The sequence below is a fragment of the Coregonus clupeaformis genome, chromosome 21, assembly GCF_020615455.1.
Source record: "Coregonus clupeaformis isolate EN_2021a chromosome 21, ASM2061545v1, whole genome shotgun sequence".
Taxonomy (NCBI): Eukaryota; Metazoa; Chordata; class Actinopteri; order Salmoniformes; family Salmonidae; genus Coregonus; species Coregonus clupeaformis.
This window is the reverse complement of record NC_059212.1, coordinates 45,762,588-45,783,462: the sequence shown is the minus strand read 5'-3', so window position 1 is coordinate 45,783,462 and position 20,875 is coordinate 45,762,588. Positions and strand designations below refer to the sequence as shown.

At 42.6% G+C, this 20,875-nt stretch overlaps 2 protein-coding genes across 3 annotated transcripts; both read left to right on the top strand.

Annotated features, from left to right (window-relative positions):
- Nucleotides 1-1,654: 1,654 nt before the first annotated feature.
- On the top strand, nucleotides 1,655-4,516 carry LOC123481582. Of its 2 annotated transcripts, none has more exons than XM_045206099.1 (2): nucleotides 1,655-2,449; nucleotides 2,826-4,516. In XM_045206099.1, the coding sequence occupies exons 1-2, from the start codon at nucleotides 2,010-2,012 to the stop codon at nucleotides 3,289-3,291; spliced, it is 906 nt and encodes a 301-aa protein (XP_045062034.1). In that variant the 5' UTR covers nucleotides 1,655-2,009; the 3' UTR covers nucleotides 3,292-4,516. The 2 variants fall into 2 exon arrangements, with proteins under 2 accessions (XP_045062034.1, XP_045062033.1); XM_045206098.1 differs by having other exon boundaries at nucleotides 1,655-2,557; nucleotides 2,862-4,516.
- Nucleotides 4,517-10,251: 5,735 nt separating this feature from the next.
- Nucleotides 10,252-20,613, top strand: LOC121534743 (ras-related protein Rab-12). Its single transcript, XM_041841321.2, has 6 exons — nucleotides 10,252-11,057; nucleotides 13,271-13,331; nucleotides 15,003-15,141; nucleotides 16,863-16,952; nucleotides 17,262-17,366; nucleotides 20,421-20,613. Exons 1-6 carry the CDS (start codon nucleotides 10,841-10,843, stop codon nucleotides 20,526-20,528), a joined length of 720 nt encoding a protein of 239 aa, XP_041697255.1. The 5' UTR covers nucleotides 10,252-10,840; the 3' UTR covers nucleotides 20,529-20,613.
- The last annotated feature ends 262 nt before the right edge of the window (nucleotides 20,614-20,875 follow it).

The window sequence follows — 20,875 nt, the reverse complement described above, 5'->3', positions numbered from 1 at the left end:
TGGAGGGCTGAAACACCTCTGTTTTTCATCCTCTCCTTCTTAATCAGGGGCTAATTCAGACCTGGGACACCAATTAACTACCAGGTAGAAATAAAAAACAGAAGTGTTTCGGCCCTCCAGGACCGGAATTGAAGAACCCTGGGCTACAGGAATTCTAATGGTTTCAATGTTATGGTCTCTAATGGTCTTCAGTGGTAAAAGCCCCAACTACACACTGTATGGTATTTTGCAATGATAATGGTATTGGGTTGGGTTTAATGGTAAATGTCACTAATCAAACAGCATATATAGATGGATAAAATGGGGTGGCAGAAACAGCAGGAACTTTCACACTAATTGTTGCGGGGAAAATCAAGCGACTTCGATGGCTAATTTCTCTGAACAGGTGGAAAAAAACCATCACCAAATTCACTGAGAATACATTACATATGATGGATAAAAGAATACTCCAAGCCACAGCTTCATAATACTTGTCGAACATAGAGAACTGATACTGTATAATGGCCTTTTGAGGTGGTCTTGGTGTGGGGTTTGGGGGGGTCCGTGGGTGGCTTTTGACCATTTATTTGGATTCCTCACTTCTTAATCATTGCTAAGAAGAAGTTTGGTCCAAATTGGATATTGGGTACTATATTTATTGAATTTTGTATGAATCCTATACACTTAAATGGCCAATTTGGGTGCACTCAATTTGCTTAATTCCTCTAGAGTTCAAATAATCTTTCAACAAATGTAATGTTTCAGGAATGCTAATCTTATCTATTTCTAACTACAAAAAAAAAAAAAAAAAGATTTCTGAAAAATCTTCCTTTCTTGTGCTTTTTGAGGTGGAACGATTACACTGCCTTAGAAACACAAACCCTACTGGACAATAGAGTGACTCAAGACACAAAGAGAGTTGGGACAAAAGAACAGGGTGTCTTCTCTGATCACACAGGGTTTAACATGTGGTCCTCTGTAGCTCAGCTGGTAGAGCATGGCGCTTGTAACGCCAAGGGTAGTGGGTTCGATCCCCGGGACCACCCATAAGTAAAAATGTATGCACACGTGACTGTAAGTCGCTTTGGATAAAAGCGTCTGCTAAATGGCATATTATTATTATTATTATTATTATTATTATTATTATTATATTATTAACACGATCTAAAGAGCTCTGACTACTGCTCTAGACCTGACTACCCTACTGTAGACCAATGTTCTGTGAGACTACAGTAACTTCATCTCTGTCCCTGTCTCCTTCCTAGTTGTCTGTGCTGACAGCAGTGTGGATTACACAGGTCAGTGTTTTTCATTAAAAAAGGGCTTTCCCACCAATGGAGGATGACCGTGACGAGAAACTTACACAGGATTGGTCCGTTCAGATTTCAAACCTTTTCCCCCCCGATTGGAGCTCCTGGATTGTGGGGTTGTGCAATATTATAGAGCTCTTCTTCAATATTAAGTCCTTCTCTTAGACTGACGTTTTTTTGAAGTACGTTGTCATGGTTACGTACGAGGCAGCTTCTCACCAAAAAAAGCAGATTACGTCACCTGGGGCTATAGGAGAGCTGCTCAGATGCATTATTCAACACATCTAACTAAACCTGTGTAGGGTTGGAACATTTCAGTAATTTACCCCAAAAATTCCCAGGTTTTCCAGAAATCCCGATTGGAGGATCCCAGAATCAGAAGGGAATAAGCAGGGAAATCCTCCAACCAGGATTTCTGGAAAACCTGGGAATTTTGGGGGGAAAGTTACCAGAATTTTGCAACCCTAAACATGTGTTAATTATCGGATATGATCTTTCTCAGGAAAAGAGGAGAGTTGTTGTTTCATCATGAAAGGGTTCACGCTTATTCATTTTAATGTCTGGAACAGAAACATTCACACGTTGTCATGGTAGTTATTGAAGGTTGAATGGATGATTTTTAAGATCATAAAAAGAGAATGAAATCAAATAAAAGTTATGAAATGTTAAAAGGCTAGAGGTCACGGGTTACTGGGATGGATTCATGGTTGTTAACTTGGGATGGATCTATTTCCTGGTACGCTTATTGACCAAGGGACAACAACTCTAGACTGTTACAGAACTGAGAAGATGAACCCTGTGGTCTCCTGTCTGTGTTATGCTGAGGCAGATATGGCTTTAAATAGATGGAGGTCAGAGGTTGACATTTTTGGGACAATATTGGGATGCATGCTATGTTCAGGGTACAGGCTATGTTCAGGGTACAGGTTATGTTTAGGATACAGGTTATGTTTAGGGTACAGGTTATGTTTAGGGTACAGGTTATGTTTAGGGTACAGGTTATGTTTAGGATACAGGTTATGTTTAGGGTACAGGTTATGTTTAGGATACAGGTTATGTTTAGGGGACAGGTTATGTTTAGGATACAGGTTATGTTCAGGGTACAGGTTATGTTTAGGATACAGGTTATGTTTAGGGTACAGGTTATGTTTAGGATACAGGTTATGTTTAGGGTACAGGTTATGTTTAGGATACAGGTTATGTTTAGGGTACAGGTTATGTTTAGGATACAGGTTATGTTTAGGGTACAGGTTATGTTTAGGGTACAGGTTATGTTTAGGATACAGGTTATGTTTAGGGTACAGGTTATGTTTAGGATACAGGTTATGTTTAGGGTACAGGTTATGTTTAGGATACAGGTTATGTTCAGGGTACAGGTTATGTTTAGGATACAGGTTATGTTTAGGGTACAGGTTATGTTTAGGATACAGGTTATGTTTAGGGTACAGGTTATGTTTAGGGTACAGGTTATGTTTAGGGTACAGGTTATGTTTAGGGTACAGGTTATGTTTAGGATACAGGTTATGTAGGATACAGGTTATGTTTAGGGTACAGGTTATGTTTAGGATACAGGTTATGTTTAGGGTACAGGTTATGTTTAGGATACAGGTTATGTTTAGGATACAGGTTATGTTTAGGATACAGGTTATGTTTAGGATACAGGTTATGTTCAGGGTACAGGTTATGTTTAGGGTACAGGTTATGTTTAGGGTACAGGTTATGTTTAGGATACAGGTTATGTTTAGGATACAGGTTATGTTTAGGATACAGGTTATGTTTAGGATACAGGTTATGTTTAGGATACAGGTTATGTTTAGGATACAGGTTATGTTCAGGGTACAGGTTATGTTTAGGATACAGGTTATGTTCAGGGTACAGGTTATGTTCAGGGTACAGGTTATGTTTAGGGTACAGGTTATGTTTAGGATACAGGTTATGTTTAGGATACAGGTTATGTTTAGGATACAGGTTATGTTTAGGATACAGGTTATGTACACAATGAATATGATATGTTATTATGCTGGTCTATTCGACTCGAAGGACCAATTTATCAGAGAGGAAACTTACAGTTGAAATTGTCCAGTTTGAGCAGAGCCCAGGTTAGGGGGCAGGTTTTGAAGTTTTAAATCAGGGTATCATGAAGCTACTGGACTGGAGCATTCTCATGGACACTGGTGACGGACATAATCCATTCTCATGGACACTGGTGACGGACATAATCCATTCTCATGGACACTGGTGACGGACATAATCCATTCTCATGGACACTGGTGACGGACATAATCCATTCTCATGGACACTGGTGACGGACATAATCCATTTTGTTTTTCAACTTCTACCGCCGTTAGTAGACTCATCCCAACTCATGTAGAGGACGACTTCTGTGTGACTTCAGTATGACTTCCACTCAACCAAGTATTACTTCAAGTTTCATCAACATAAAGAGGAGGAGCAGCAAAAAAAAAAGAAAAAGGAGTTGGAGAAAATAGCCCATTCATAGAAAACATAAACATTGTTTGTTTGTTTGGACCTTTGGTCTGAGCTATGCATTAGAGGACATTGTAGCATGAAAAAAAAAAAAAGTATATTATCGTCATGAGGAATTTTCATTACATACATATCAGCTTTAGGGAGGGAGGGGGTGAAAGGTGACCTGTCATGTTGGCTGTATGTTTTAAAGGAGTTTTAAAGGAGCTGTATGTTTTAAAGGAGCTGTATGTTTTAAAGGAGTTTTAAAGGAGCTGTATGTTTTAAAGGAGTTTTAAAGGAGCTGTATGTTTAAAGGAGCTGTATGTTTTAAAGGAGTTTTAAAGGAGCTGTATGTTTTAAAGGAGTTTTAAAGGAGCTGTATGTTTTAAAGGAGTTTTAAAGGAGCTGTATGTTTAAAGGAGTTTTAAAGGAGCTGTATGTTTTAAAGGAATTTTAAAGGAGCTGTATGTTTTAAAGGAGTTTTAAAGGAGCTGTATGTTTAAAGGAGTTTTAAAGGAGCTGTATGTTTAAAGGAGTTTTAAAGGAGCTGTATGTTTTAAAAGGAGTTTTAAAGGAGCTGTATGTTTTAAAGGAGTTTTAAAGGAGCTGTATGTTTTAAAGTTTAAAGTGGCATAGTAATGGTCCAGTTGTATGTTTAAAGGTTTAAACATTGTATAGTTTTAATGGTCCATTATTGAAACATGATATTGGTTAATTGGTTATGGCCCTGTGGTCCACAAATAAAAGGTCAACTCTGAGCTTTCAAAAGGTTAAGTTACTTGTTTTTTGCCCTTTTATTTTGAGAAGGTCCAACCCAGTATTATGTTGACTAACTTTAGATATAGAAATTATGAATGATTATCAGTTGTTGGTTATACTTTATGGTTATGACTTTATTTAACAAGCCATTATAAATGCTTTATAAATTCATATAGATGCTTTGTAATGCTTCTAAATGTTTATAAATGCTTGAGTTAGAAAAATCCAGTTTTCACTACCAACATATCGAGATGGGGAATTTTCCATTCAACACGACTCAGTCACAAGGTAAGAGATTGACCCTTTTATTTTCCACTGATGGACACATTTTTGTACACTCCAGTCCAGTTTTGATTTGGCTTAATGCACAGATACAGAGATCTCTTATCAGGGAAAGCAGCACTAGTGTGAATTAAGACCAAAGAGAGGCTAAAGGACATCCCAGAACAGAAGGAGAGGACAATCTAACGCTCTCGTTAAATATACACAAAGCCTTAAGAAGCTTTACGTCCATTATAAAGGCCCTTCCTTTCCAACCATCTTAGAACTGCTCCAACCCTCAGGCTCCATCCCAAACGGCACCCGGTTCCCCTCAATAGTGCACTACTTTTGACCAGGGCCAAAGTAGTCAAAAGTAGTGCCACTATGTAGGGAATAGGGTGCCGTTAGGGGGGACAACCTGTCTCGTTAAAACATGGTCTCTCAATAATTTAGTATCCGCTCTAGATCCAATTAACAACAGTACTGTATGTACAGAGACCACAACAACAACACGACACTGACCGTAACCACAGACTATGATTATGGTTTATTGCTGTGTGCGCAATAAAGTAAATGGGTGGTTTCTCCTAAAGGACATGAAAATACATACAACCACAAGAAATACACAACCTAGCCTACAACGTGTATTGTAGCTCTTTTAACATACAGGATCTCCGCCTAGCTGTCTATTTTGCTTGGTTCATTTCTATTTAACTAGGCAAGTCAGTTAAGAACAAATTCTTATTTACAACGACGACCTACACCGGCCAAACCCGGACGACGCTGGGCCAATTGTGCGCCGCCCTATTGGACTCCCGATCACGGCCGGTTGTGATACAGCCTGGAATCGAACCAGGGGGTCTGTAGTGACGCCTCAAGCACTCAGACGCAGTGCCTTAGACCTCTGCGCCACTCGGGAGCCGTTATAGCTTGTTTTCAAGACGCTAACCTCTAGCTAAATAAAAACGCCATCCATTTAGAGAACATTTCAATGGAATCACACAATGGAATCAGATTCACACAAAGAAATAATCATGTTTTATTGTCGCTGACTCACTTAAAGAGTGTTGTGTGAATAAGGAAGGAATATGATCCAGTAAACATCTCTTGTCTTTGTACGGTAAAGATATGGGTCGAGTTTCCCTGCCCGACTACATTGCAGACACATGCCAGATCTTATGCCTGGATAGGTACAGTATTTAACATATCAGCTAACCACATATGGTATAGCAACCTGATGGCCGACTGCACAGTCGATCAACCAAATCTTATCGGTCACATGCTTGGTAAACAACAGGTGTAGACTAACAGTGAAATGCTTGACGGGTCCTTTTCCAACAATGCAGAGAGGGAGAAAATAGAGACCATAAGAAAATAAATAAATTCACATTGAGTAACGATACACAGGGTACCAGTACTGAGTCAATGTGCAGGGGTACGAGGTAATTGAGGTAGATATGTACATATACAGTGCCTTCGAAAAGTATTCAGACCCCTTGACTTTTTCCACATTTTGTTACATTACAGCCTTATACTGAAATGGATTCAACACAGCACCCGAGCGCCGCTCTGTCCCGTTACAACTGTTGGATTTTCACATCCAAGTAACGAGAGGTCCCCCCCCAGGAAAAAAACAAGTACATTTGAGTGAACTGATCAATGCGTCCGCACAATTTCTGAGCGCATATTGCATTACGAACTGCCTCCTGTCCAGACCAGTGAGTCACAGCTCTTCCTCGCTGTGTGGTGACGTGGGTCGCATCAGCCACACTATGAACCTACAGGCAGAAACCAACAAACAGATGACCGGGTGCACTTACACATAAAAGCTATGCACGATGCAGGCGCCTCAAAGCCTGAGGGCAGATTGAGGATCACTGACCAGGTCTCCCTTGCCAATACAATATAGTAAAAGCAAAACTGATCCTCTATCTGCCCCAAAATGCTTTTTTGAAGATCCTTATTAACTGTGAGGGGGGATCTTGGATGGTTGGTGGCCTGGCGGTTGGGAGCTTGGGCTGGTTGCCGAGAGGTCGCTGGTTCGGGTCCCCGATTCGACTGTGTTGGGGGATCTGTCCTTGTGCGGGGTGCTTGACCCTGGTCGCTCTGGATGAGAGTGTCTGCTAGATGACTAAATGTAATGTAAATATTGAGTAGCTTCACTGCAGGTAGATTGTATGTTTACATTTTGTTTTTTTATATATATACAGTGCATTCGGAAAATATTCAGACCCTTTGACTTTTTCCACATTTTGTTACTTTACCGCCTTATTCTAAAATGGATTAAATTGTTTTGTTTTTTTACCCCTCATCAATCTATACACAATACCCCATAATGACAAAGCAAAAACAGGTTTTAAGACATTTTTACAAATGTATTAAAAATAAAACAACTGAAATATGACATTTACAGTGGGGAGAACAAGTATTTGATACACTCCCTCCCCTCAATACGGTGCAGTCGTCCTGTCCCTTTGCAGAAAAGCATCCCCAAAGAATGATGTTTCCACCTCCATGCTTCACGGTTGGGATGGTGTTCTTGGGGTTGTACTCATCCTTCTTCTTCCTCCAAACACGGCGAGTGGAGTTTAGACCAAAAAGCTCTATTTTTGTCTCATCAGACCACATGACCTTCTCCCATTCCTCCTCTGGATCGTCCAGATGGTGATTGGCAAACTTCAGACGGGCCTGGACATGCGCTGGCTTGAGCAGGGGGACCTTGCGTGCGCTGCAGGATTTTAATCCATGACGGCGTAGTGTGTTACTAATGGTTTTCTTTGAGACTGTGGTCCCAGCTCTCTTCAGGTCATTGACCAGGTCCTGTCGTGTAGTTCTGGGCTGATCCCTCACCTTCCTCATGATCATTGATGCCCCACGAGGTGAGATCTTGCATGGAGCCCCCAGACCGAGGGTGATTGACCGTCATCTTGAACTTCTTCCATTTTCTAATAATTGCGCCAACAGTTGTTGCCTTCTCACCAAGCTGCTTGCCTATTGTCCTGTAGCCCATCCCAGCCTTGTGCAGGTCTACAATTGTATCCCTGATGTCCTTACACAGCTCTCTGGTCTTGGCCATTGTGGAGAGGTTGGAGTCTGTTTGATTGAGTGTGTGGACAGGTGTCTTTTATACAGGTAACGAGTTCAAACAGGTGCAGTTAATACAGGTAATGAGTGGAGAACAGGAGGGCTTCTTAAAGAAAAACTAACAGGTCTGTGAGAGCCGGAATTCTTACTTGTTGGTAGGTGATCAAATACTTATGTCATGCAATAAAATGCAAATTAATTACTTAAAAATCATACAATGTGATTTTCTGGATTTTTGTTTTAGATTCCGTCTCTCACAGTTGAAGTGTACCTATGATTAAAAATTACAGACCTCTACACGCTTTGTAAGTAGGAAAACCTGCAAAATTGGCAGTGTATCAAATACTTGTTCTCCCCACTGTACATAAGTTTCCTTTACTCAGTACTTTGTTGACACCTTTTTGCAGCCTCTTTCATGGGTATGACACTATAACTTCCACGATTTGACATTCCTCTCAGATCCCTCAAGCTCTGTCATTGCGAGCCGCGCTTTCTCCGAGATGAGATCGGGTTCAAGTCTGCTCTCTCCCAAGGACATTCAAACTCTACCCCGCTGGCTGTGTGCTTAGGGTCGTTGTCCTGTTGGAAGGTGAACCTTCGCCCCAGACTGAGGTCCTGAGTGCTCTGGAGCAGGTTTTCATCAAGGATCTCTCTGTATCCCTCAATCCTGATTTAGTCTCCCAGTCCGTGCCGCTGAAAAACATCCCCACAGCATGATGCTGCCACCACCATGCTTCACCATAGGGATGGTGCCAGGTTTCCTCCAGACGTGACGCTTGGCATTCAGGCCAAAGAGTTCAATCTTGGTTTCATCAGACCAGAGAATCTTGTTTCTCATGGTCAGAGTCCTTTAAGTGCCTTTTGGCAACTCCAAGCAGACTGTCATGTGCCTTTTACAGAGGAGTGGCTTTCATCTGGCCACTCTACCATAAAGGAGTGCTGCAGAGATGGTTGTCCTTCTGGAAGGTTCTCCCTTCTCCACAGAGGAAGTCTAGAGCTCCGTCAGAGTGACCATCGGGTTCTTGGTCACCTCCCTGACCAAGGCCCTTCTCTGTTTGAATTACATGAAAGAAATGCACTAGATAATGAATATAGTTGCTTGACACCACACATTTAATTATATTATAGCACTTTTTCCTTTTCCCACGTCGTATTTTGAATTTCATAACGAATGAATGGACAATACACGGACCATATCGCCAATACCAGGTTGAAACATCTCTGGCGACGTTTTGTAAACCACACCTGTAATGCTCCAACATGTTGGGTTTAAATCACTATCTGGTGTTACAATCTGTAGCTAACCTGGGGGATTATGAATGAATACTGCCCTGAGATTAGCAGATAGCTAGCTAATGAACCTGCAACTCAAGGTCAATCTTGTAATTGTAACTAGTTAGGTGGCAATTTAACATAGTGTCGATATTCTTGACAAAGTTGCTAGCTAACGTCAACTAAGATTCGAAGAAGCGTCTAACTGCGATGCTGGCTAACCAGCGAAATCCTTTAGCGATGTGTTCATATGCTTCGTTCATTTTTGCTGGCCATGGTCCTATCGTGGTCGTCGAGTAGATTTTATTTGTTAGAAAATTGTAGCCGAGAACCAGGATACACAAATGCCGTCGGTGTTTGGATTAAAATATGTCGCAGAACTGTGGATGCTGAGATGGCATTGCGCAATGCACCACAGTCGGTATATATTAGACTGGCATTCAACATAAAGAAATGCTGTAAAATCGTGCTTTTGGGGGAAACTTGTGGATAGAGATTTGAGAGAAGGTTATTATAGTAGGAAAACTTATAGTAGGAAAACTGTGTGATATTATGTTAAGTGATAGGTATTTCATAATGTCATTTTCACGCAAGGCTTTTAAAGCATAAGGTTTGGATTTGGGAATGGGACACTAGTCAATAGAAAAATATACATGTAGAGTTTAAAGAAAATCTTGCCTCAAGAGAAAGAAACGAGCATTGGCCTAAACAGTCAGAGAGATCTGATAACATTTATTTATCATTAGTCCCTCTCTCAACATGACATGTTTTCAACAAAAAACTTCAACTAAATTTATTAAAATGTATATAATCCGGCTAGATGTCTGTCTCCATGCCGTAGTAACAGTAATGCACATGCTTTTTATTATGATAATTGAATTGACACACACAGCATGCAACCACTTCCACGCTTGCAACTTTCGTATCCTTTGGAATGCGACGGAAGCGGAAAGATTCGGATGCGCCTGCGGTAACGGTGTGGATCAGTGCTCTCCGGGATCCTTGGGACGTCCCTACCCTAAACCCTAAACCCTAACTCAGGGTTTCCCACGTTTTGTTTTTTGCTCTAACACTACACAGCTGATTGAAATAATCAACTAATCATCAAGCTTTGATCATCTGAATCAGCTGTGTAGTGTTAGGGCAAAAAACTAAACTAGCACCGAGTTTGTGGAAACGCTGCCCTAACCTTAACAAAAACCCTTACCTAACCTATTTTACGTTTCAACTTCAATGGGGTGGGGGGTAAGGACATCCCAAGGATTCCGGATAGCAAGGACCCTGCGGTGACGTAATGAAAAAGCTACCAGAGGTGCGTTCAGTTCGCTTGAACGTTTGCTACGTTGCAGAACAGTTTGTACTGAACGACACGTTTTCCCCAAAACGTTATTGTACGTTCTTGAACAGACTAAAGGGCTACGTTTGCTGCCGTTCGGTGGTGTGGCGACTGGCCATGCCGACAGCGTTCCCCAACCCCTCCCCGTTTTTCAACCGGTCTTTTAGGACAGCACCGTTTCAGTTCAATTGAACTTTCCAGAACGTAAAAACGTAATGAACACAGCCCTTGATTCTCTTGACAGCAGCTGAACAATTTGGAAACTTTCCCGAACTAACTTCCAAGAATAAAGAAAAATTACTAAAAGTGGGCCCACGTAGTTATTTTCGCTTTTAAAAGCGTGTGTAGGTGTTCAAATGTGGAATTATTGATGGATTCGCGGTATGAGATCCAGCGGAGGGCCGGTGGGGGATCGGCGAATGCTTCCCCGGCTCTGGGGGCACAGTCTCGCCGCAGGAAGATGCCGCCCAGACCCGCCGATTATAAACTTCAGATCATTATCATCGGCTCCCGTGGAGTAGGCAAAACCAGTCTAATGGAAAGATTTACCGACGACACCTTCTGCGAAGCATGCAAATCAACCGTTGGTAAGGAATGTCCAGATATCGTTAGCCTCCTTTGCTAGCCAAAACTAGCTGCTAACAGTTCTGTTATTGTTGTGTTCTATGCTAGCTAACCCTTGGCTAGTTAGCTAGCTAGCAATCAGTTTTTACACTAACTACATGACTAGACGCAAACCGACCTAGCTAACCCTTTATCTGTGAACACGTATTAGGCTACTGTATGGTCACCATCATAGATTTTACAACAACTATTTGTAATGAAGTTGGTAACAACAGGGGAAGACTGCAATGTGTAAAAGCTTGAGGTTGTTGTTGTTGACACTGATCTGTCAAACAGAGCACTGAGAGAAGCTAGCTAGTACTGTAACTTGATCCCTGTCCAGCAACTAGACTAGAGGTTACTGAGGGCCCTAGTAACTGTACTGTTGCCTTGTCAGAATTGTTGTTACTAGCTACCTTGATCCAGAGGAACCCAATAGTGGCTTTTAGTATTTTGTCATAAATAAAAAAACGGTCTACTACAATAACTTACTTCACAGTGATATTGTTATTAATATGTTTTTCTCTCCAGATGTTTAGAATCAATAAATCCAGCGTAATTATCAATTGACATTTCAAATATCCTGAGGCATAGACAATGTATCAGTTCTATATCTATGGTGAGAGGTATGCTGTCTGTCCTTGTGACACTATCAGGGGCCGTTTCTGAACCTCTTGGTCTGTAGACCGACACGTCCCTGGGATGTTGCTGACTGGTCCCTCAGGTTTTTAACTGACACTGATTTAGTCACTTCTCTTAGCCTAGGTTTGAGGCCTACGTGGTCCTCGAAAGATTGGAGATAATCTATTGCCGGTCACTTGCCGGTCCTCACAGTTTAAGTGCTCAAGCCTGATTGAGTTAAATCCTCCACACAGGGACAGGACTTGAATGGTCTTGAACAGAGGGTCAGTGACATCCACTCTTATAAACCCATTATAGTATGACCATACCATCTTTGTGCCAAGTCACCCATTATTTCATTATCCTCATGCAAAGCATTGAAGGAATCTGGCTTTCCTTGCTAACAGGCGAGGGGAACTAATTTATCTCTTGTGAAACAGTCTCTTGAGGTAGATCATGCAGACCACCACAGGAACATGGATATACATGCAGGTTGACGTTTGTCATGAGTCATGTCCAGGATGCAGAACTGAGTGATTTCCCCTTAGATAGACCAGCTGCAAAGTCAAAATTGGTCTATATTGTAAAAATACATGAACAAAGATGAGCTTTTTGGTCTTAATTTAAGGTTAGGGTTAGCAGTGTGGTTAAGGTTAGGTTTAAAATAAGATTTTATGACTTTGTAGCTGTGCCAGCTATTGCCAGAAGATGCCGACAGTTATGACGGTTATTCTATTGTCATGACGGTCTTCATCCATAACTGTCGGTTACACGGTTATAAGGTAATTGTGCCAGCCCTAACACACACACACACACACACACACACACACACACACACACACACACAGCCATGGAACTTACCCAGGACAGAAGATCTGCCACTTTCCCCATAGTTCCCAAAATAGTCCCTCTCACACTGACACTCTCCTCCCTGGCTCAGGCAGCTGCCACGTCTGGCCTCCATCTTGTTGTGCCTTGTCATCCTGGTGACACAGCTCTCTCTCTCTCTGTGTGAAGCAACAGGTTATTGGCTCTTCATATTGGCCCTCTGAGGGTCTCCGTCTGTCTGCCTGTTCATCGTGTTTTGATGACAGGAACTGAGGAGGAACACTGCTGTAGGGTTACAGAAATATTTGATTGGTCTGTGTCGTCATCCCAGTCGGCCCTGTCATAAACAAAATATCTGATGTAAAATATCTTTACATTTCTAGCACAGAAGTGTGTGATAATGACAACTTTTTCCTTGTTGTAGTATTTTCTCCATGAATTTTTATATTCCAAAGCGTTTTGGAAGAACTTGCTATTTGAACTAGCCTGTTTGTCAATGTCCCCTGTGTCTGGCTGACTGACTGGCTGGTTGATTGACTGACTGGCTGATTGACTGTCTGTCTGGATGGCTGACTGACTGGCTGGTTGATTGACTGTCTGTCTGGATGGCTGACTGACTGACTGACTGGCTGATTGACTGCCTGTCTGGCTGACTGACTGACTGTCTGGATGGCTGACTGACTGGCACAGGGGAAAGAGCATGAAAAACATGACAAAATACAAATTTGTCCCTGTTTTCTTCCTGTAGGAGTAGATTTTAAGATCAAGACGGTGGAGCTGAGAGGGAAGAAGATCAGGTTGCAGATCTGGTGAGTCAACAGGAAACAGGAAGTCATCATCAGCCACCACCTCACACAGACTGAAATGTACTGTACTGTAGTGCAGTTTCCCAAACTCTGTCCTGTTTATTTCTCTCAAATGTTGTGTACAGATTTGTTTACATCCCTGTTAGTGAGCATTTTCTCCTTTGCCAAGATAATCCATCCACCTGACAGGTGTGGCATATCAAGAAGCTGATTAAACACCATGATCATTACACAGGTGCACAATAGAAGACCACTCTAAAATGTGCAGTTTTGTCAAACCGCACAATGCCACAGATGTCTCAAGTTTTGAGGGAGCGTGCAATTGGCATGCTGACTGCAGGAATGTCCACCAGAGCTGTTGCCAGATAATTTAATGTTTAATTTCTCTACTGTAAGCGCCGCTCCAACGTCGCGTTTAGAGAATTTGTCAGTACGTCCAACCGGCCTCACAACCGCAGACCACGTGTATGGCGTTGTGTGGGTGAGTGGTTTGCTGATGTCAACGTTGTGAGCAGAGTGCCCCATGGTGGCGGTGGGGTTATGGTATGGGTAGGCATAAGCTACGGACAACGAAAACAGCAGCATTTTATCGATGGCAATTTGAATTTACAGAGATACCGTGACGAGATCCTGAGGCCCATATTTTTTTAAAGGTATCTGTGACCAGCAGATGCATATCTGTATTCCCAGTCATGTGAAATCCATAGATTAGGGCCTAATGCATTTATTTCAATTGACTGATTTCCTTTTATAAACTATAACTCAGTAAAATCTTTAGAAATTGTTGCACGTTGTGTTATATATTTTTGTTCAGTACATTATGTTTTAGTCAAATATTATATCTGTTTTCCAAGTCTACAAATGATTTGTTATTATGATCCTGCCTCCTAACCATCCGCTCAAGAAGAAATTGGCCCGTGGCTGAAATCTAGTTGATGATCCCTGACATACAACATGAACTGACACTTCCGGCTACAGTAATGGACCGTACCGTGTTGTTCAGCTATCTTCAGCTGGAGGGAATAGCTGACCGTTTCATGTTACAGCTGCATGATACCACAGATACTGTAGCTACACATCCTGATGGTGGCATTTAGTGTGTGACTGTGCTGCCTAACCTCTGTCTGTCTGTCAGTCAGCCCTAACCTCTCTGTCAGTCAGCCCTAACCTCTCTCTCTGTCTGTCAGTCAGCCCTAACCTCTCTGTCTGTCAGTCAGCCCTAACCTCTCTGTCTGTCAGTCAGCCCTAACCTCTCTGTCTGTCAGTCAGCCCTAACCTCTCTGTCTGTCAGTCAGCCCTAACCTCTCCATGGGAGGCTCCATCTAACCCTGCTCTGCCACTTCTCTACTGCTGCTTATACCCTGACTGGCAGACTGACGGACTGGCGGACTGACTGACGGACTGGCGGACGGACTGGCGGACTGACGGACTGGCGGACGGACTGGCGGACTGGCTTCCAATGTTTACCTCTGCGCCATAGTTTGCTGGATTTGTATATGGAAATCAATTCACATGAAGTTCGGCAATTTCTACATTTGTTTTTAGCTTTAACTAGAGCCTTGTTTTCCCTGGTCTTGTCAGGTGACTTGGTCTGGAAAACCTCATGGCCCTAACTCATAGGACTGGTGTAACTCATAGCTCCAGTCTGATATGTGATGTGGCCTCTACCTCCAGGGATACAGCTGGTCAGGAGAGATTCAACAGTATTACTTCGGCCTACTACCGTGGGGCCAAGGGAATAGTCCTGGTCTATGATATCACCAAGCAGGAAACCTTCGATGACCTACCCAAATGGATGAAGATGATCGACAAGGTAAAGGGTTATTATCGCTATATTACATTTTTTTGTTCCATTGTATCCAAACTTACATTGCAGTTGTCCATAAATAGGGACCTGAGTTTTTCCTGATCAGGTCAATGTATTATGGAAAAACTCAGGGCCCTATACATCATAAGGGATTTCACTGATAACGGAATGCATGATTATGCAGTACTAGGCATAAAGGACCAGCACTGAGCACCACTGGGATGGGCCACATACCTCTTATCTCCTCTGTTACTACAGTACACACCTCTTATCTCCTCTGTTACTACAGGACACACCTCTTATCTCCTCTGTTACTACAGGACACACCTCTTATCTCCTCTGTTACTACAGTACACACCTCTTATCTCCTCTGTTACTACAGTACACACCTCTTATCTCCTCTGTTACTACAGGACACACCTCTTATCTCCTCTGTTACTACAGTACACACCTCTTATCTCCTCTGTTACTACAGGACACACGTCTTATCTCCTCTGTTACTACAGTACACACCTCTTATCTCCTCTGTTACTACAGTACACACCTCTTATCTCCTCTGTTACTACAGTACACACCTCTTATCTCCTCTGTTACTACAGTACACACCTCTTATCTCCTCTGTTACTACAGTACACACCTCTTATCTCCTCTGTTACTACAGGACACACCTCTTATCTCCTCTGTTACTACAGTACACACCTCTTATCTCCTCTGTTACTACAGTACACACCTCTTATCTCCTCTGTTACTACAGTACACACCTCTTATCTCCTCTGTTACTACAGTACACACCTCTTATCTCCTCTGTTACTACAGTACACACCTCTTATCTCCTCTGTTACTACAGGACACACCTCTTATCTCCTCTGTTACTACAGTACACACCTTATCTCCTCTGTTACTACAGTACACACCTCTTATCTCCTCTGTTACTACAGTACACACCTCTTATCTCCTCTGTTACTACAGGACACACCTCTTATCTCCTCTGTTACTACAGTACACACCTCTTATCTCCTCTGTTACTACAGGACACACCTCTTATCTCCTCTGTTACTACAGGACACACCTCTTATCTCCTCTGTTACTACAGTACACACCTCTTATCTCCTCTGTTACTACAGGACACACCTCTTATCTCCTCTGTTACTACAGTACACACCTCTTATCTCCTCTGTTACTACAGGACACACCTCTTATCTCCTCTGTTACTACAGGACACACCTCTTATCTCCTCTGTTACTACAGGACACACCTCTTATCTCCTCTGTTACTACAGTACACACCTCTTATCTCCTCTGTTACTACAGTACACACCTCTTATCTCCTCTGTTACTACAGGACACACCTCTTATCTCCTCTGTTACTACAGTACACACCTCTTATCTCCTCTGTTACTACAGTACACACCTCTTATCTCCTCTGTTACTACAGTACACACCTCTTATCTCCTCTGTTACTACAGTACACACCTCTTATCTCCTCTGTTACTACAGGACACACCTCTTATCTCCTCTGTTACTACAGTACACACCTTATCTCCTCTGTTACTACAGGACACACCTCTTATCTCCTCTGTTACTACAGTACACACCTCTTATCTCCTCTGTTACTACAGTACACACCTCTTATCTCCTCTGTTACTACAGTACACACCTCTTATCTCCTCTGTTACTACAGTACACACCTCTTATCTCCTCCTCTCTCTCCTCTCTGTCATTGGCCAGTATGCTTCAGAAGAGGCAGAGCTGCTGTTGGTGGGGAACAAGCTGGACTGTGAGACAGACCGCATCATCACTAAACAGACTGCAGAGAGGGTGAGTCCCGAAACTGCAGAGAGGGTGAGTTACATTCCTCTGAAGGCCTTGGTCGTTAATGAAAAACCTTCTCTGAGAAGAACATCTCCAAATTCTAGCTGCTTTAGTAGGAGAGGTTAGGCAGGGCTTTCTATACTTATAATCTTTCCTGATGGATTATTTTATGGATTATTGTGTAGAGCATCACAGTACTATACATGATTCAAACCCCAGGAAAATAATATTAGTTGACCCATAATTCTATGATTTAATTGATTGATTTGATCGATCGATTGACTTGGTATCATCACGTCTCGGTTCCATCCACAGTTTACATCGAGGATATCTGGGATGCGTTTCTGCGAGGCTAGTGCCAAGGACAACTTTAACGTGGAGGAGTGCTTTCTAAAACTAGTGGACGACATTCTAGCAAAGGTGAGTAGGTATCCTCACTGTGCTCTAACTAAAGGCTGCTTATTCTGTTGACCTGTGACCTACACTGAGTGTACCAAACATTAAGAACACCTTCCTAATATTGAGTTGCACCCCCTTTTGCCCTCAGAACAGCCTCAATTCGTCGGGGCATGGACTACAAGGTGTCGAAAGCGTTCCACAGGGATGCTGGCTCCATGTTGACTCCAATGCTTCCCACAGTTGTGTCAAGTTGGCTGGATGTCCTTTGGGTGGTGGACCATTCTTGATACACACGGGAAACTGTTGAGCGAGGAAAAACCCAGCAGTGTTGCAGATCTTAACACAAACCGGTGCGCCTGGCACCTACTACCGTACCCCGTTCAAAGGCACTTAAATCTGTTGTCTCAATTGTCTCAAAGCTTAAACCTCCTTCTTTTTACCGGTCTCTTCCCCTTCATCTACACTGATCTGAAGTGGATTAAACAAGTGACATCAATAAGGGATCATAGCTTTCACCTGGTCAGTCTATGTCATGGAAAGAGCAGGTGTTCTTAATGTTTTGTACACTCAATGTTAAGATACAGTGCCTTCAGAAAGTATTCACACCCCTTGACCTTTTTCACATTTTGTTACACCCTGGATTTAAAATGAGATTTTGTGTCACTGATCTACACACACACCATAATGTCAAAGTTGATTTTTTTGTTGTTGAAATTAATTAAAAATATAAAGCTGAAATGTCTTGAGTCAATAAGTATTCAACCCCTTTGTCATGGCAAGCCTAAATATGTACAGGAGTCCAAATTTGCTTAACAAGTCACATAATAAGTTGCATGAACTCACTCTATGTGCAATAATAGTGGTTAACCTGATTTATTTAATGACTACCTCATCTCTGTACCATGACGCCAATGGTGACCTTAAAACAGTTAGAGTTCAATGGCTGTGATAGGAGAAAACTGAGGATGGATCAACAACATTGTAGTTACTCCACAATACTAACCTAAATGCTGTAATCGCTGCCAAAGGTGCTTCTACAAAGTATTGACTCAGGGGTATGAATACTTATGTACTTGATATATTTCTGAATTTATTTTTAATAAATTTGTTAACATTTCTAAAAACCTGTTTCCAATTTGTCAGTAGATGGGTGAGAAAAAAAATCTGTTTAATCAATTTTGAATTCAGGCTGGAACAACAGAATGTGGAATAAGTCAAGGGGTCTGAATACTTTCTGTAGGCACTCTATATATAGTATTTTAATAGTAATTACAGTGAGGGAAAAAAGTATTTGATCCCCTGCTGATTTTGTACGTTTGCCCACTGACAAAGAATTTATCAGTCTATCATTTTAATGGTAGGTTTATTTGAACAGTGAGAGACAGAATAACAACAAAGAAATCCAGAAAAACGCATGTCAAAAATGTTATAAATTGATTTGCATTTTAATGAGGGAAATAAGTATTTGACCCCCTCTCAATCAGAAAGATTACTGGCTCCCAGGTGTCTTTTATACAGGTAACGAGCTGAGATTAGGAGCACACTCTTAAAGGGAGTGCTCCTAATCTCAGCTTGTTACCTGTATAAAAGACACCTGTCCACAGAAGCAATCAATCAATCAGATTCCAAACTCTCCACCATGGCCAAGACCAAAGAGCTCTCCAAGGATGTCAGGGACAAGATTGTAGACTTACACAAGGCTGGAATGGGCTACAAGACCATCGCCAAGCAGCTTGGTGAGAAGGTGACAACAGTTGGTGCGATTATTCGCAAATTGAACAAACACAAAAGAACTGTCAATCTCCCTCGGCCTGGGGCTCCATGCAAGATCTCACCTCGTGGAGTTGCAATGATCATGGGAACGGTGAGGAATCAGCCCAGAACTACACGGGAGGATCTTGTCAATGATCTCAAGGCAGCTGGGACCATAGTCCCCAAGAAAACAATTGGTAACACACTACGCCGTGAAGGACTGAAATCCTGCAGCGCCCGGAAGGTCCCCCTGCTCAAGAAAGCACATATACAGGCCCGTCTGAAGTTCGCCAATGAACATCTGAATGATTCAGAGGAGAACTGGGTGAAAGTGTTGTGGTCAGATGAAACCAAAATCGAGCTCTTTGGCATCAACTCAACTCGCCGTGTTTGGAGGAGGAGGAATGCTGCCTATGACCCCAAGAACACCATCCCCACCGTCAAACATGGAGGTGGAAACATTATGCTTTGGGGGTGTTTTTCTGCTAAGGGGACAGGACAACTTCACCGCATCAAAGGGACGATGGACGGGGCCATGTACAGTCAAATCTTGAGTGAGAACCTCCTTCCCTCAGCCAGGGCATTGAAAATGGGTCGTGGATGGGTATTCCAGCATGACAATGACCCAAAACACACGGCCAAGGCAACAAAGGAGTGGCTCAAGAAGAAGCACATTAAGGAACGTCTGACCTCTGTGATTGCCAACAAGGGTTTTGCCACCAAGTACTAAGTCATGTTTAGTACTAAGTCATTAAAATGCAAATCATTTTATAACATTTTTGACATGCGTTTTTCTGGATTTTGTTGTTGTTATTCTGTCTCTCACTGTTCAAATAAACCTACCATTAAAATTATAGACTGATCATGTCTTTGTCAGTGGGCAAATGTACAAAATCAGCAGGGGATCAAATACTTTTTTCCCTCACTGTATAAACTGGGTGGTTCGAGCCCTGAATGCTGATTGGCTGACAGCCGTGGTATATCAGACCACATACCACGGGTATGACAAAACATGTATTTGTACTGCTCTAATTACGTTGGTAACCAGGTTATAATAGCAATAAGGCACCTTGGTGGTTTGTGGTATATGGCCAATATACCATGGCTAAGGGCTGTATCCAGGTACTCCACGTTGCGTCGTGCTTAAGAGCAGCCCTTAGCAATGGTATATTGGTCATATACCACACCCCCTCGGGCCTTATTGCTTAATTTTACCCTTCTAATACTGGTAAGTAATTTGTATATTCCACACCACCTGAGGTACTAAACATTCACTCATTATGATTTGACTGTTAACTTCCTGTTCTGTCTTCTGGTCACCAGATGCCTCTGGAGATTCCCAACAGGGAGCTCTCCAACAGCATCCTGTCTCTGCAGCCTGAACCAGAAGTGCCTCCCGAGCTCAACCCGCCACGCATGCACTGTTGCTGAGATAACCCTCCACTATATCTCTCCTCTCAACCCTCCACTATATCTCTCCTCTCAACCCCCCCCACTACAACCCCCCCCCACTACAACCCCCCCACTACAACCCCCCCCACTACAACCCCCCCCACTACAACCCCCCACTACAACCCCCCACTACAAACCCCCCACTACAACCCCCCCACTACAACCCCCCCCACTACAACCCCCCCCACTACAACCCCCACTACAACCCCCCACTACAAACCCCCCCACTACAAACCCCCCCCACTACAACCCCCCCCACTACAACCCCCCACTACAATCCCCCCACTACAACCCCCTACAACCCCCCCACTACAACCCCCCACTAC